Source organism: Protopterus annectens, chromosome 5.part0 (assembly GCF_019279795.1).
Source record: "Protopterus annectens isolate FY-2018-M chromosome 5.part0, PAN1.0, whole genome shotgun sequence".
In the NCBI taxonomy this organism is placed as follows: Eukaryota; Metazoa; Chordata; order Ceratodontiformes; family Protopteridae; genus Protopterus; species Protopterus annectens.
Window position 1 is genome coordinate 1,965,486,013 of NC_056735.1, and position 18,804 is coordinate 1,965,504,816.

Here is an 18,804-nt window from a genome sequence, read left to right on the forward strand (position 1 = left end):
CAAATCCATTTGACCTTTTTCAGAGCAAGTGTTGGAAATATTCATGTCGACTGTTTCTCTGTGTTGTAACCAAACCAAAGAGAATATTCCCAAATTTAGATGTCTGCTACAAACAGAAAATGTAATGATCTGCCAATAAGTTTAAACATGATTTAAGTTAAAATGAGAGCAACTGAACCATACCCCTACTGCTAGATTTTGAGCAGTGACCACCTGGTAAATAACCCCCCAAATCAAATGAAGAACAATGCTCCTTTGCAAAAATACCTAATTGGGGAGGGACAGAAAGTGAAAATGACAAGTAGTTTCAGACAATTCTGTGGCTGGCTCAAAGCAGCCATCACTGGAGGTCCTCATCCTTGAGGCTTATTACCAGAAAAACTCCTACCCACCTATGTGCTAAATACTCAAATAGCAAAACCTAAAAGCTAGGAAGGTAAAAAGGGGAAATTCCATGTGCTTCAGTATGAATAAAATTTGCACTGACATCTTCAGTTGGTAATTTCAAATGCTCACAAATTTTTGCATAAAATATTCATTTACTGACATTTAACTACTAGGAAAGTCCAACTGGATAAGAGTCCATCTTCAGTGGAGGCCTGGGAGAAAAGCTCCAAAGTATTACATAAAGTTTTTAAAAATAATCTTACAGCCTTCAAAAATAATGCAAAAACATCTACAATGCAAATTACATCAAATTAGATATAATATGAAAACAAGTTTACCCTTGTTTTTCATTTTACCAGATACATTCACACGTGTGGATGCACACAGCAACACTGCAAGGTTTTAAACTGGAATGAGTGAGTACCTACCACAGAAGCCATGAAGCTTGCATTCTGGCTAAATCTGCTCGATGCCCCCCCCCCCCACAACCAGGTCTCTAGACTTCCTTTCTAAGAAGAACACAATCCAACGTTTCACAACTGCCCTACAAAACCAGTACAATTACAAAACACTGGCTGAACTTGTTAATCACGCCTTTCTGCCACCAAACCTATACTCTTTGGATCTCCTTACCTCCCCTGCCAGGTAACCCTCCAGTTATACTCTTCCTTCAAAGATTACCTTTCATCTCCTCTAGAATGGTATGCCATATGTAAAATACTTCCTCCCATTACCCGAGGTCAGGTAATACCCACCAACATTCAGTACTATCTGTCTTAAGTAATAATATAATGGAGACCTAGAGCAATGCATTTTGAAATACTATGCATTTGATTTTACAGTAATATAGTGAGGTCAAGACTGAAAAAATCCAATTCTCAAGGAATCAGTATTGTTTCTCATATGTTCAAAATAGGGAAGCAATAAATTTCATTTTGTGATAATGCTGCATTTTCCTATCACTTCCAAGGCTTCATTACTCAATAGATGCAAAGTTTGTGTTAGAATGGAAATTTCAATTCTCTTTATACCTGAACCATAGTACCACATTAAATGACATCCCTTATTTTGCTTATTAACACAATGTATGTGTGATAAATAAAATTCAAAGGCAATTCTTACTTTTAAATCTGGTGTAGCAGCTGTTGCAGAAAAGGTCATTGTTTCGTATTCTGACTTCAGCTCCTGATTCAGAGGCCCCAAGGTCCGTCTCACAGGCAACACACTGAATTGAACAGAATTAATTAGTACACTTTCACAGGAAAAAAAGTTCACAGTAACAGAGACACATACTGTTAAAAGCCAGTTACAGCGACACCACAAACTGAAGCCCCACTGAGTAAGCCAAACACGTACGTGGCACCCCATCCAGTTAGTTAACTGACAAACTGCAATGAAATGATTAACGGCTTACAATGATGTGATCTATGTTAGATGCATTTCTAAAGGCCATACCAAGTGAATCATTCAAGACTGAAAAGCAATTTGTAAGATTGGAAAGAGAAATGTTAGTGACCAATATAGAGGTGATAGATGAAGCACAAAAACCACCAGATGAAACCATCATCCCATCTAATTTGACTTCATAAAATAAAAAAAGGTTATGGCACAATAAGTCTAAAAGACATTCGACATGATTTATAAAATCTGGCACAGAATGGTTTTAATGGATTACCTGCAGTGCAGATTCCATGCAACATTACCCACATTTACCAAGGCATAGATACATTTCTGCACAAAAAAAGGGTGCTGCACTAGATAACCTATGGGGACTAGCCAAACATTTACAACGCCTTTTAAACTGCTTAATGCAAAAGAACTGTACTTTTACACAATCACTGTAACTGGCAATGCCTGACAAACATTTGCAAGGCATTACAGGCATTTCCTACAAAGATCACAAATTTCCTAGCTCATGGTATCAGCAACTGGGTACCCATTACAGTAATGCTGATCTAGACAGAGACACATGGTGAGCTAGCAGGTTAATGTCTGAATTTCTACACTAGCATCATGTGATCCAATAGACTAAGGGCAATATGGGGGTATAAAATCTTGGAGTAGGCTCAGGCATAACTAAGTGCACTGAAGTATAACAGTGCAATAACAATAACATTTGAGTCACTGTTAAGTAATATTAGAATTAAAATCTTGGTACGCCACTTCCTATTTTGACTATGTGCAAGTTTTTTTTTTTTTTTTACAGTCACAAAATGAAGCCTATTAAACCAACTAATAATTAGCAGTAGCTGATTCTGCAAATATTGTTTTATGCTATGCCTTGAACAGACCAAACAAACACAAAACGAAGAAAAACAATCTTTAAATGAAAAAAAATCAAATGTTCTTTAGAATTTCAGTAGCTTCTCAAAAACTTCCACAGAGCAAATCATAGGATCATTAAGTATTAATTTGGGAAAATTAAAGTTTGTCCAATTTGTACATGTGGCAAATTATTTTCATTTTTCTTTATTCTTGTGACAAATGATTGTCATTTTAAGAGTTTAGCTGAGTATTAGATTGCAGATGATGTAGTAGTGAGGGCTGCTGCATGGAATCAAGCTTATGGCACAAGGCATGTTCAGAGACAGGACCCTTTCCAACATGGTGAGTGCAACCGTGCACGGTCCAAGCATATTAGTATGACCTTGTCCTGGCACCACTCCCTGCCTCACCTTAAAACACTGTAAATGATAACATAGACCAAGAGACTCGATGATCATTGCAGCTCCTTTGCCCAGGGGGTTATTACAGTATGAACAGATTTTCTTTCCACTGATTGACCTAGATACAGAATGAAAACATGACTAACAATGAATATGTCCAAGAAAAGTTTCACTTTATACATCTTGAGGTAGGAGAGTCTTCCTGCAAACATTACACAGGCAAAAATAAACTACTTCTCATATTTACAAAAGTCTTATACAAATGCACAATGTGATGTTACATCCTCCACTGACAAAATGAATCAAGTGCGACAGTGTCCCAGCAATGCATCTGGCTGATGATGCTGCAGGTAAACATGCAGCTCCGTTACAGGGCACTACTACGCCTGAGATCACAATGATAATTACACACGCCCAATGAAATGGAGCCTTTACACGCGCGTGTTCATTACAAACTGAAAACAGTAAAAATGCAACAGTGCATGCTGTAAATCATCAATTCATACAATAGCCAGAGAAAACACTTCAGTGGGGTATATGCAGATTACATGTTCTCTGCACACTAATGTAATAAGGACAAAGAATTAAACAAGTGATCCCAATACATAGCAAATCACATTTAGGGTGAGACGGTTAGTTTTTTTTACAACAATGTACACAATCATGACACAAACTGCTCAGGACAGGTTTTTGTTTATAACAAATAATCCAGCATGGAGATGTACTTTAATTTCAAGCAGTGAAAATACCCTTAGACCTTATGCCTTATGCCTTACTACTTACCCTCACGTGCAAATTACAAACACAATGTGCACTACGTAACTGCATACAAGACTGCTTCAAAACGGAGAAAGAATGTGTACATGCATAACTAGTTATAGATTTACCAGTTAGCTACTAGCCATTCTGCCCAGGAGAGAGTCTAACCCAATTACCAACTACCTCAGAATACTCTCCGCTTCTGGGAGTTGTACTCAGTCACACATTAGGCCAATGGAGGCTGACTACAGGCTGAAGCATAACAACTCATTGCCTTATGCCTCTGGGCTAAATACCACTTGTAGCAAGGCACAACCATTACAAAATGTTGCACATAGCATCTAGTGGATATTTCTCTGCATTTGTATTTCAGAACTGTCATCTAATGCATCTCAATGCCTTTGCATACGCATTTCATAACTAACCTTTTCTGTAAAACTGTTCTGTACACAGCGTCATCCAATACACCTCTCTGTGGACCTAAATAAACTAGCAGCATGAAGTGTGCACTGCCCAGTGAGAAAGTTCCAGAGCAAAACATAATTCTTTAATGGTGTTGCCATACTTTTGTCACACTTCAAGAGGTATGTTAAACATTTTTGTTCTAGGGAAAAAAAAACTTTTCAGAGTAGAGAAAAACTAATTTTGCACACTGCACAATCACACCTAATATAATTACTAGCGATGGTCTATTGTACTCGAAAGTTACAACGCTCAATTCTGCTGTTTCTCGTGATTTTAGTTTCATATTAACCACTGTAAGAAACTGGATCACACACGTCACTACAGAAAGACTGAAAGGTGTGGATGCTGTTAACATGCAGAAATAAGTCAAAGAATTAAGGATGCAGAAACACTGAAAGGCAAAAAGGACCATTTGTACACAACAGTATATTGCAGAGTATTGTTAACATAACTGGTACAGTTGAAATCAGTGTACTATCACATTGTAATACAATACACTCCAAAGGAATACTGACCATCCATCTTCTTTTTAGGTTCTTGCAACATCAAAGAAAATAAAATCCCTTTGCAATGCATATGAGGGGGGCATGTATTCAGTCTAGCTGAATGCTTCTACTCAGTAGTCATTAAATAAAACTATTAAACAAGTAAAAATAAAAATGCATGAGAAAGCAACAGGGTATAGGGAAGATGAGCACAGAAGAGAATGTCAAGAACCAATCTAAGCAACAGCTTTTTTCAGTTTAATGAAGTTAGCAATGGAATGACAGCAACATATTTTTCTTTCTTCAGATTACAAAAAGTCTTCTGCAATAGCAGAACTTTACAATATGCTCATGGCTATCATGCAGCACTATTACAAGGGGGTGAAACCAGGGATTCCATGCATAACATCAGATAAGTCACTCCACAACAAGTACAAATACGACTCTGCCATTGTCCATGTTGGACTGAATGACTTGAGACGTACCTCCCTGGACTACATGAAAAGAGACATGGAAGAGCTCTCGGATCATGTGGCCCATGCAGGTATGACCCTAGCCCTGAGTAGCATCCTACTTTCACCCCGAATTATATCACAGTACAAGGACAAAATGATTGACTTCAACAATTGGCTAAGTTTCTGGTGTCATTCAAAGGGGATCCAGTATCTGTCAGCCTGGGACGACATGATCAACAGACCACAATGCTTTGCCAGAGATGGTCTGCACCCGTCGCCCCTGGGATTCAGGTTACTGGCTAAGGGTCTTGGCATCCCTACAGTGCCTTTTTCAGGCAAAGTACAAAACCACCACCGTAACAGGTACAAGCATGCAAAACCTGAAGGTAATGCTACTTGACGCTATAAGTCTAAAAATCAAAATGCACTCTCTCAAGGCACTCCTAAAAATGGAGAACATCGATATCTGTGCAATAACTGAGACCTGGTTCAAGGCTCCAGAAAGCACCCCTACAATACCAGGCTACAACTCTTACCACATTTTTCGGCCACCAAACCAGGACCGAAACACTAAAGGTGGAGTATCATCCATATTCAACAAGGATATTCACACCACCAGGATAGTTGCCCAACACAATGCGTCTAAAATTCTCCAGGTGCAACTAACACTAGGTAAGACTGAAATCCAAATTGTAGTTTGCAACAGATCCCCAACCATGCCCCAAGATTCTCACTACACCTTTCTAAACATACTGGAAAATATTAAGATACAACCAAACACCCTAATACTGGGTGATTTCTACTACCCTGCCATTAACTGGGAAAACTACTCGTGCACCAACACCTTTGCCCAACGGTTCTTGGAATTCATAAATTCCAATGCCCTGGATCAACTAATCTATAGTCCTACCAGTGGCTGCAATATCCTAGACCTGGTCATTACCAACATGGGAAATCGATGCTCCACACCTATGATCAACCCCCTCATTGGTCAGGTCTGGCCTTTGACATACACATCCCTCCCCCACCCCCCAGTAAGGAAACCTCTGTAAAAAAAACTTCTCCAAAGCCAACTTCATGCTACTCAAGTCAGAAGTGACAAACTTCATGACAGCCATGCAGACGGGAACTGAAAGTTCGATTGCTGAATCCTACACTAAGGCACTGTACGAGCACATCCACTTGTGCATGAATCGTGCCATCCCAAATAGAACCAAGACGCTCTCCTCCAAAAAAAGGAAGCCAATCTGGTGGTCCCCTGCCATAAACAAACTTTACAACAAAAGGAAGAAACTGTTGCAGAAGAGAGGAAAATTCCAGGATGCAAAAAACTCCCTTACCAGCCTCAGTAAGAAGCTGGGTTCCCTCATAAAATTCTCCAAAGCTAATTACGAAAATAAAATTGCCAAAGATTCCAAAGACAACCACAAGGCATTCTACAGCTATGTCAAGAATCTAAATGGCAATGCTCAGATCTGCTCTGAGCTACAACAGAATGGCATTAAATATGCTGATCCCAAGGATATTGCCAATATCCAGGCAGATTGATTCAGTGCTAACTTCACCCCCCTCTCACCCCCTAAAGGGCCCATCTCAATACCAAAAGACTGCCAAATTCTGGTAATAACGGGCCACACAGGTAAAAACCGCACTCTTCAAAGCTAAGAATACAGCATCCATGGGACCAGACTACATACTGGGCTGTGCACTATATGAACTACAAAATGAACTGGCACCTCACCTAAATGTCATGTTTAATCATAGCCTCACCTCAGGCTATGTGCCCACTGAGTGGCGCACAGCTACAGTTATTTCACTCCTCAAGGATGGGATCCACCTTGGATCCTGGGAACGACCGCCCAATCAGTCTGACTAGCCTGATCTGCAAGGCCATGGAACGTATTATTATGGAACTTATAAACAAAGACACTGGCAACCTTCAAACACTGGACCCCCACATAGTTTGGGTTAGTGAAGGGCCGATCTTGTCTCCTGAACCTGACTGACTTCTTTGAATCAGTCTCAAGAGCTGTGGACAGCCATGAACTTCCTAAGCTGGGCATTAATCCCTACATTACTCAATGGGTTGCCAACTGGCTTATGGACAGAATCCACACTGTAAAAGTATCCGACTCCAAATCCAGCTCCGGACAAGTGGAGTACCTCAGAGTTCAGTCCTGGGGCCACTCTTGTTTAGTATCTACTTCTCTGAAGTACAGGTCAACATTAAAGGACTCTGGCTAACAAAGTTTGTAGATGACTGCAAACTGGGAGCCATTACTGAATCCCCATAGGATGTGGATATTCTACAAAAGGGCCTTACAGAAACAGATGCATGGTGCCAGAGCCATAGGCTCAAGCTCAATGCCAAGAAATATATAGCTATCCCCTTTGGGAAAAATCATTTACCCATGAATTACCACATAGGTGGCAGTACATAAACACTGCAAGTGTGATAAGAAACTTAGGGACACAGGTGGACAGTGGTCTCACCTTCAATAACCACATTGCCACAACAGTCGGGAAATCTTATGTGGCACACCTCATCACTAAGGGCTTTTCATCCAGAAAAAAAGGAGGTCATTGTTCCACTGTACTCATCCCTCATTAGACCCACTACAGAATACAACGCCCCATCTGGTATGTACCTCAAGACACCTGCAACAACTAGAAAGGCCGCAGAAATATCTCACTAAAAGAATCACAGGCCTAAAGCAGATGCCCTATGCTGTCTGCCTAAAAAAAACCTCCAGCTATACTCTGTCGTATATTGTCTACTCAGAGGTGATCTCTGCTTAACATAAAAGGCCATGTCAAACCAAGAGCTGTTGGACATGCTACACTTAAAGAAATCCTAATCCCTCAGAGCCACACGCTCCAGTGATCTAAACCTTGTCATCACAATGAACAAAACAAGCTGGAGGGACAGATTCCTCACCCAGAGACTCCCCAGACTCTGGAATAGACTGCACATACATGTCAAGCAGAGCGCCTCTTTGGCCCTCTTGAAAAGGAACCTTGATGATTGGATAGGAGATAGGAAATTCAGCCCGAGGATCACGTCAGTTGCCCTGCTAGACAGGGGTCCAGGGAAGTAAATATTGTGGGAAGAAATAGCCAGGGAATTGTTATGGCTAGGCTTGTATAGGCCCTAAGGCCGATAGCCTATTGCCAACCTATGAACCTATAAGGAGTGAGCCTCTTAGCATTTCAGCACAATGGTGTACATGTGCAGAATGCAGTGAAAAACAGAAAATGGATTTAAAAGGTGGGCCATCATAGCCGATCTGGAACAAATACTTCATCTTACCAGCAGAATCCGGACAACAGGAGTAAGACAGCAGGAAATGAGAGATACAGGAGAGAGTTCTTATCATTTAATCTGTGAGAAACCCTCTGCAGTGGGCATAAATGTTTCATGGAATTTTCTACAAATTTTGTATCAGCAGCCAGCATTGACATGCCTCCTCTGGCTCGTATGCAGGGTCACCATTCAAGGGTTAGGGGGGCTATGTTCCCTCTAGAGACCTGCAGATCTTAAGGCCTGTTCAGGCAAGGTTCTGCCTGAAAGAAAACATTCCAAACCACAAGGATATAGCATGATTAAAATTTGATTAACTTGCACAAAGTTTCAGCTTTAGCTAAAAAAGGCAGATGGAATCCACACGACACAAAGGGAACAAAATATAAGAATCAAGAACCCAGACTTAAACACTTCATACACTTCAATATCAAAATATCTAGTATCACACTTGAAAAGACACTCTGTATTTGAAACAACAGTTGGGTAAAAGCTAAAGCAGTACAGTACTCTCTCAAAGGGCTGAAAGAACCTGACTGACAACATGCCTTGAAGTCCTGGAAAAGGACAAGTTTGATAAACACTGGGATAACATTTGTTCTTCCATGACAGGACTCTCCGTGCTAATATCAATAAGTGACAAACTCTCTCCATTTTTTATGAACTAAATGGTGGTAGCATTAAAAATGGCAGTGAAAATCCTGAGTGCAAGAGGTATACACAGTTTCTATGAAATGGATCAGAGGGGTAAAAGATCTGGTTAAATTAAATAAAGCCATGACTTTAGAGTGCATGTAAGTTTTCATCAGGAGTGAAATGGAGTCCTTGCATTAAGACATCAGAATCGATGTCTTTTGTGTTTTTTCAGAACGTCAGCAATAGTCAATAAAATAAGAAAAAATAAACATACCACATGAATCCTTCCAGCTCCTCACCATGACTCCCCACTCTCCCTCAAAGGGATAAAAACATGGGCAGGCCTGTGCATTCTGTTCTGTACTGCCCAATGTCTAGAACATTATCCAACAGATTCTAAGATCAGAAAAAACTAACTGGCTGAAGCTACAGCTCACCGTATCTTCCAAGGATATTCAACTTCCTTTGAATGCAAGATATCACCAAGATGAAATTGCACCGGATTAACTACCAGATGTGAATAATTTCCACTGACTCAGATCAGAAACAAGTCCCACCCTGTTTGCTTGGATGTCATACCATCTAATGGTTCAAAACAAAATAAAACTAAATAAAATAAAACTTCAGAAGGGGTAAAATAAGAAACTAGAGCAGGCTAAAATAAAATCACAGTCCCTGCTGCCACAGTGAAACAGTCTCCACTTGCTCTTTTCCCAAAGCAGGGATGACAGCAAGACACTTTGTTGAGACCATTTTCACAAAGACAGGTCATAAGGGTGGACAACCAGATACTGGACATGGCCTTTTCTTGGTGTTCATAACCAACTCTTATGTGATGACTCCCCAAAATGGGATGAATTCAGAGCTTTGGGCCCTGTTTTAGTTGGTCCAAATGGAAAGTAGTACTGATAGGCTGTTTAATCCAAAGAACTCTAATAAAGATCTGTCGGGAAGAACCAGAGAGAATGCAACAGTGCACCCTGGATCCAAGCCTTCTATTTCTGGTATTTTAATATCTAATGCTTAGTGGAATACATTTCCCTTGGAGAGCCTCATGTATATCTTGGGACAGATACCTAAACAAGCTCTTGTCCTGAAAGGAGGCATCTTGAACTTCCTGATTACTTTTTTTAAAGGGCAGCCAGACCACTAAGAAAAAAACAATGTCACTTATACAACTTCTATTAAAAACAAGCCAGAATGCCTAATTAATGAGGGGCACTGTTAGTCCTCCACCAATACTGGGCAATGTGGCTGAGCTTCGATTCTCTGATGACTGTAAGCTTAGTAATAACCAAGGAATTTAGGTGAAAAACCCTAAATTGAAGTCTGTGCTTAGTACTTCTGCAAGGGGTCCCTCTCAGTAAAATTGCACAGAAAAGTCAGCTTTTCCAATATCAGATCCAAGTACAGATCATGTGATGTTCAGATGATGACAATTTATCTGTTCAGAATGCCCAATGTACACAGGTATAACTCTACTCCTACAGTTTCACTGTTATCTGTACAAACATACCACACCAGCTTGAACACATCTGTTAAACTGTTAACAGTTATGAACAACCAAAGGCCTAATGCAGCCAACACAACATGACCTTCAATTCAAAACAGATGGAAAGTCCCAGCATCGTGGAGCTTCCCCCTGGAAATATGGCAATCCTTGGTAACAACTTATTATGTGGGTGTTAACTCATGTTCATTTGACTCCTTTTGCCACAAGCCATAAGTAATCCTATTCTCTGTGGAAGCACAATTAGCAAAAGGTTAAGAATGATGAACTACTTCAGCCTGACATTTCTCAAAATGCTGACAAATCAGTGATACAGTTACTGAATAAACAACTTTCTTAATCTTTAATCATCTTCCCTAAAAGAAAAGAAATTCTGCACTGAGAAAAAATAATCAAATGGAAGAAGGAAAGCCCCATTTTTCCAAACATTTTAGTGCCTAGCAGAGAAGTTAACATTCATTCAGCTGAAACCAGCACAAAAGCAATGATGGCCTGTAATGGGAAGTCACCTGCAAGAATAGCATATTAAAAGGAGGCTGGCAACAGAACCTACCCACAGTCTCCTAACCTAACTGCAGAATGATACTCTGGCAAGCCTCTTGATGGCAAAACGCTGACAACAACAAACTAGGTAAACACAGAAAAAAGTCCAAGCAATACTGGCGACCACACTCTATTTAATAAATTTAAGCGCTTTTCGTCTGCTACAAAGCAGACTTCATCAGAATACATTAAAAAGAACACCAGCTCCATTTATCTAATACAACCAGCACAAAAAAGCGGGATAATTAATACATCAATTAAGTTGCCTTAACTACTTAAAGGAAAACCATCCTAATCATAATAAAAATGATAAATGAAGAACTAATGTATTTACATAAAACTATTACTCATATTTACTACTAAAAATAAACTAAACTAGATAATTTACATTAATAAAACACATTACTGATACTTTCATATTTAAATGATCTTTCTAAGCTTTTAAGCTTTAACAAACTACTAATAGATATTTCTTCATTCAAACCAGTTACATTACAAGCATCTAACCTAATTTGCCATTTCAGTTCTAATTCATCTAATTTAAATGCATATGGACCCCCTCGAAAACTCCGAGAGATGCCATCAATAACCATAAATTTAAATTGATGGTTACTAAACATAGAAATATGCTTGGCCAATGCATTGTCTGCTTTCTTATGGCTTATAGCATAAATATGCTAGTATATCCTCTCCCGAAGCCTCCGCTCCATCTTGCCAACATAGAAAGCAGGACAACACATACACTTAGCCAAATAAACTATTTCTTTTGAGTTACAATTAAACTTTGCCTGTAATCCATATTTACAATTATTGACGGTAAAAAAGTTAGTTACATCTATATGTTTGCACATATTACAAGCCTCACATTTTACCATGCCTGGTGTCTTGACAAAATGAACAGAGTTACTTGCTAACATTTCCTTCAAATTCTTGCCTCATTTAAAAACAATTCTGGGACTCTCATTAAGTTTATTCATTAAATTTTGGTTAGATCTAAACAGTCCCCAATTTTTCTTAATACTATTAATACAAGAACTGCTCTGCATACAAAATGTAGTAATAAAACTATTGCCTGCATTGTCAAAACCTGGAACAGTAGGTTTAACACCCATAGTGAGGGACCGACTCTTCAAAAATAGGGTCATTTACTGCTAGAACACTTCTCTCTAACAATGGTACATAAACATGATTAACCCTTTTTGTCCTGACTTCCTCTATTAAGTTCATCAAGCAGAGTTCCCAGATAACCCCTATGCATGAATGCCATTCTCAAAAATTCATTCATCTTCAAAATCTACATCCTGAGTAGAAATCTGAGCTGACCTAACAACTTGCCCTTTGACAACTGCCTTTTTCTGATAAAGAGGGTGGCAGCTCGAAAAGTGAAGGAATGTGTTTGAGTATGTGTTTTTACAAAATATTTTAGCTGTATAACACTTCAATTCTGTGTTCTTAGTAAGTAATATATCTAAATAAGATATTGAGACAGAATTGAAGGTAGACGTAAATTTTAAAAACTCAGTTGAACTGTTGAACACCTCTAATAAAGAATCAGCTACTTGTTCATCCCCATTTAATAAAACAAAAATATCATCAAGGTATCTAGTATAATATGCAACATGTTCAACATAAGTTTGATTTTTAAACACATACTCGGATTCCCAATAAGCCATGACGAGGTTGGCCACGCTGGCACCACAAGGGGACCCCATGACCAACCCCACTCTCTGTAGATAAAATTGCTGGTTGAAAATAAAGAAATTGTTAGATAAAACCAGATCCAACAATTCCATCACCAAAGATATCTCTTGATGGTACAATGAATACGGAGGTTGGTACAACAGTGGTAGGATGACCTGTGCAGACCAGCTCAAGCTTTCTGATGAATTAAATTACATTAAACTTGCTTGGCGACAGAAGGGGACAATACATCTATTTAGTCTAACCTTTTAAACTGCCTTGATTTTCTACCAACCTTGTATCCCTGCTTTCCCACATGCCATTTTTCCATGTGGATCATGACCTCAACTGATTCCTATGATTCTATCAGGAAAAACTACTTGGGGAATTTAACTGGTGATGTAAGCTTTTATAGCTCTAAATTGTAAGTCACAAACATGAAAGCACATGTTGACAGAGTCTGAAATGTAAAGTTACTTTTTGGAAGCTAGTTTTCAGGTAGGGGGTTGTTGAGCCAGCCCACATCTTAGCTGTTAGTCATTGCCTGAGGTGAATTTTCCCTGTTGTAATTCCAGTATAGACTGCATTTCTGTGAATTGGTGCAAAGCTGAGATGATCTGGCTGGCTGGTTGCCAGATTTCAACTGGCACAAAGTGAAAAAAAAAGAAAAAGTCTTCCACGCTAGGTTTTTAATGCAGAACATCAGAGTTCCACATTAAACAAAAGTAGCTCTGTGTTTATTTTTTTTTTTGATTGGCCCGGGCCATTAAACAGAAAGCTGCAAGCAGGACTGTTTGTAAGCTTCTGAGCCCCCCAAGCCTTTCTGTGTTGGAGGGAAGCATGCTAGCTTATCAGTGGGAGTGATAAAGCACTAGGTAACCTATCTACCCACATAAGGAGTGGTTCCTGGCTCAGAAATTGTAGTTCTTGGCCATTTAGGCAGTTGTTTCATCTCTCTCTCAACTTCCTGACTTAAAAGCCCGCATTTGCACTTGCCCCCCCTTCCTGTAACTAGTCTAGTACAGATTTGCTGTATCCAGGACTGTTTGTAAGCTCCTGAGCCCCCCCCCAAGCCTTTTTATGTTGGAGGGAAGTCTACTAGCTTATCAGTGGGAGTAGTAAGGACTAGGTAACCTATGTACCACATAAGGAGTCGTTTCTGGCCCAGAAATTGTAGTTATTGGCCGTTTGGGCAATTTTTCCACCTCTCTCAACTTTCTGATTTAAAAGCCCACATTTGCACTTGTTTCTTTCCTGTAACTAGTCTAGTCCAGATACAGATTCTTAGTTTTAGCACTTGAATTTGCTTATTCGTGCAGCACTCAACCTTCCTCATTACCTAGAGGAAAACAGATTTTATTCTTTCTTTCCTCACTTGCTTAGAGAAAAACAGCTTTTGTACACACTTTCCTCACTTATCTAGAAGAAAATATTTTTTTATTTCGGCATGTCCAAGGGTCAGCTCCCGGTGTTCTCTCTTATCTGATGAATCTGGGCATCTAGGGGCAATATAGCAATTGCCTCATGTACACAAACAACCCTCTCCTCCTACCACCCAACACTACAACCTGTGAGAGATGCACTTATCTAGCCAAACTGGAGGTAAAGCTCTCCCTAACCAAGACTGAACTTGACAGTCAATAGGAGAAGTTAAACACTTGCACCACACAACACTCATCACAAAGTCCCACTAAATATACACCACCAAAATCCACACAAACATTTGAGGAGTCTCTCAATAATAATCTGCTCAAGCAAAAGGGCCTTCAAAGCAGAAACGTCACCCCCAACACAACACAAATAAACAGCCCACAGACTCAGTCTGTCACTCAACCACAGCCCATAAGGAGAAACAACGTACCCAACATACTAGTCATAGGTGACTCTATAGTCAGGCACACTGATGTCCCACTCACCAAGCTAAACAAGGAGAAGGTTACTGTCAACTGCCTGCCAGGTGCCAGGATCCGCCACATAACCCACGCACTCAAGTCACTCCATAACAAGTACAAATATGACTGTCATTGTCCATGTTGGTGTGAATGACCGGAGACGTACCTTCCTGGACTACATGAAGAGAGACACGGAAGAGCTCTCTGATCTTACAGCCTAGGCAGGTATGACCCATCGCTCAGAATGATACCACAGTACAATGACAAAATTACTGACTTCAACAACTGGCTAAGCTTCTGGTGTCATTCTAAGAGGATCCAGTATCTGTTTACCTGGGAAAACATGGTTGACAGACCACGATGCTTTGCCAGAGATGGCCTGCATCTGTCGCCCCTGGGATTCCAGATACTGACTAAGGCTTTTGCCGCCCCTATAGTATCTTTTTTAGGCAAGGTTCAAATGACAAATTCACCACAGTAACAGGAACAGGCAAGCAAAAACTGAGGGTAATGCTACTCAATGCTAGAAGTCTAAATCTCAAAATGCACTCACTCGAGGCACTCGTTAAAATGGAGAACATTGACATCTGTGCAGTGACTGAGACCTGGTTCAAGGCTCCAGGGAGCACCCCTGCACTACCAGGCTATAACTCATACCTTTATGGCCATGTAATTGGACCGGAACACCAAAGGTGGAGGTGTGTCCATATTCATTAGGGATATCCACACCTCCAGGCTAGTTGCTCAGCATAATGCATCCGAGGTTATCAGAGGGCAACTAACTCTGGGCAAAACTGCAATCCAAATTGTAGCTTGCTACAGATCCCCCACCATGCCCCAGGATTCCCACTCCTCTTTTCTTGATATACTGGAAAATATTAGGGTTCAACCAAACACCCTAATAATGGGAGATTTCAACTACCCCACCATTAACTAGGAAAACTACTCTTGTACCAATTCCTTCGATCAACGCTTTCTGGAATTCAAATTCCAATGCCCTGGATCAACTTATCCACACCCCCACCAGGGGCAACAATATACTAAGACCTAGTCATTACCAACAAGAGTGACTGGTGTTCCACACCTGAAGACAACTTCTCGTTGGTCTGATCTGACCATAAGCTAATCACCCTAGATATCCACATTCAACCCCACCACGCCAATTAAGGAAGCCAAGGTAAAGAAATTTTCCAAAGCCACCTTCATGCTTATTAAGACAGAAGTGGCGAACTTCATGACACCCATGCAGATGGACAATACAGTTACAACTGCTGAATCCTACACAAATGCACTCTATAAGCACTTAAATGAGTGCATGGATCGTACTATCACAAACAGAACCAAGGCGTTATCCTCCAAAAAAATAACGCAATCTGGTGGTCCCCTGCCATAAACTAACTGTACAACAGAAGGAAGAAACTGTTGCAAGAGAGAGTAAAATCCCATGAGTGGAGGAGCTCCCTGGTCAGCCTCAGTAAGAAGCTGAGATCCCTTATAAGATCCTCCAAAGCTAGATATAAAAACAAAATTGCCACTGATTCTAAGGACAACCACAAAGCATTCTATAACTACGCCAATAATCTCAATGGCAACACCCAGATCTTCTCTGAGTTACAGCAAAACAGCATGAAAATTACAGAACCAACTGATATTGCCAACATCCTGGCAGACAGGTTCAGTGCTAACTTTACCCCTCTCTTCCTCTAAAGGGCCCATATATCTATACAGAAAGAATGCAGAGTCCCTGTAATCACAACTACGCAGGTAAAAACTACACACACTAAAGCCAAAAACACAGCATCCTTGCTACCAGACAACATCACAGGCTGCATTTTACACGCACTTCAGAATGAACTGGCTACCCACCTAAGCACTATTTTCAATCATAGCCTCACATCAGGCCTTGTGCCCACTGAATGGTACACAGCAACAGTTATCCCACTCCACAAAGGGGGAGCCACCACTGATCCTGGGAACTATTGCCCTATTAGCCTGACATGCCTGGTCTGCAAGGAGATGGAATGTATCATGGAACTCATAAACAAAGACACTGGTAACCTCCAAACTCTGGACCCCCCCCCCCAGTTCAGGTTTGTGAAAGGCAGATCATGCCTCTTGAACCTGACTGACTTCTTTGAGGCAGTCACCAAAGCTGTAGATGAGAGTAAGGTGGTTCACACAGCCTATCTTGACCTCGCCAAGGCTTTTGGCACCATCCCCCATTCTGGAATTATAGCTAAACTCACTAAGCTAGGTATAAATCCCTACATCACAAGATGGGTTGCCAACTGGCTCACTGACAGAACTCACACTGCAAAAGTTGCAGAATCCAAATCTGACTTCAAACCAGTGACACGTGGAATACCACTGGATTCAGTCCTGGGACCGCTCCTGTTTGGTATCTACTTCTCTGAAGTACAGGCTAACACAGAAGGCCTCTTGCTAACTAAGTTCACAGATGACTGCAAACTAGGAGCCATAGTCAAGTCTCCAAATGATGTGGACATCCTACAGAAGGGCCTCACTGAGACAGATGCCTGGCGTCAGAGCCATGGCCTCAAGCTCAGTGCCAAAAAGTGCATTGTCATCCCCTTTGGTAAAAACTCTGTACCCATGAACTACCACATAGGCAAGTCTACTTGACATTGAATGTGTTAAGAGACCTTGGGACCCAGGTGGACAGTAGTCTTCCTTTGATAATCACATCACCACAGTAGTCAGGAAGTCCTACATGGCACACCTCATCACAAAAGGATTCTCATCCAGGAAAAAAGAGGTCATTGTTTCCCTCTACTCAACACTCAGACTCATTATAGAATACAACGCCCTTTCTGAAATGTACCTCACAAGACATCTGCAGCAGCTGGAAAGGCCACAGATGTACGTCACAAAGAGGATTACTGGCCTCAAACAGATGCCCTACACTGACCATCTCAAAAAAACTTCAGCTTTACCCCGTAGCATATCACCTACTTAGAGGTGATCTCTGCCTAACATATAAAGCTATGCCAAACCATAGGTGTTGGACATGCTACAACTACGGAAATCCAAATCCCTCAGAGCTACACACTCTAGGGACCTAAACCTTGTCACCACAATAAACAGGACATGCTGGAGGGATAGATTCCTGCCCCAGAGACTTCCCATACTCTGGAACAAGCTACCTATCTATGTCAAGCAAAGTTCCTCATTAGCACTTTTCAAGAAAAATCTTGATGAGTGGATGGGAAATAGGAAACACACCCCAGGGATCACTTCTGTGGCTCTGCTCAACAGTGGCACAGGAAAATAGCTTTCTTGGGTGGCATAAGCCAGGGAACCTTGTTGGCTAGGCTTACTTAAGCCCTTGGGCCAATAGCCTAGTACCTACCTATAAGAATGACTGTGTGCAACCGAGTGGGAGGGACAGAGACCGCAGGTAGGGGACTGCAAAGGCAGAGTCTGACAGAAAAGAAAAAAGTCAGTTTTATCCAGACAGCCTAGTAGTTTTTGAAATGGGTAAAACAGGGTCTAAAGACTGCTTCAATATGTAGGCCTTGTACAGAGCCGCTATCAACCAGAGTGATATAGTAGTTCCAAAATGCACTGAATAATGTTACTTCAAATGAAAAAGATGCAATTATTTGCAGTGAGGACTGTAGCACAGTAGTAAAAATTCCAAGCACCTTAAATGATTTAGCAATGTTAGCTGTAACATCAACAGTAACAATCAGTTCTGGTGGCTCTGTAACTGATAATCTCCTTCTTGAAAATCTTGCAAAACAACTCTGCTAAAATAATTTGGGGACGGCTCGTAGAAATAGATTTATTGAAAGCAAAATATACATCTTCACAACAATATATGAAAAGATTTCAGACTTGCCATTTACAACAGCACTGCTACACATATATTTGCCTACAACACATGAGAGATGAGCAGAACATATAAAAATGCAGGCAACCCAGTTGAAGTTTTCTACTAAGCAGTACCTTCTAGCCAACACAACCATACTTTAATCACAAACTAAATTCAGTTCACTTTTGAA

At 40.6% G+C, this 18,804-nt stretch overlaps 1 protein-coding gene across 11 annotated transcripts in view; it reads right to left on the minus strand.

Moving 5' to 3' along the window:
* LMO7 (LIM domain 7) overlaps positions 1 to 18,804 on the minus strand; it is a 921,898-nt gene that overhangs the window by 35,452 nt on the left and 867,642 nt on the right. For all 11 annotated transcript variants that reach the window (XM_044071726.1, XM_044071729.1, XM_044071732.1 and 8 more), the window contains 2 exons: positions 3,063 to 3,171; positions 1,510 to 1,612 (listed from right to left, as the gene is read on the minus strand). In XM_044071726.1, the coding sequence (XP_043927661.1) occupies positions 1,510 to 1,612; positions 3,063 to 3,171 (212 nt within the window). The remainder of the gene's footprint in view (positions 1 to 1,509; positions 1,613 to 3,062; positions 3,172 to 18,804) is intronic.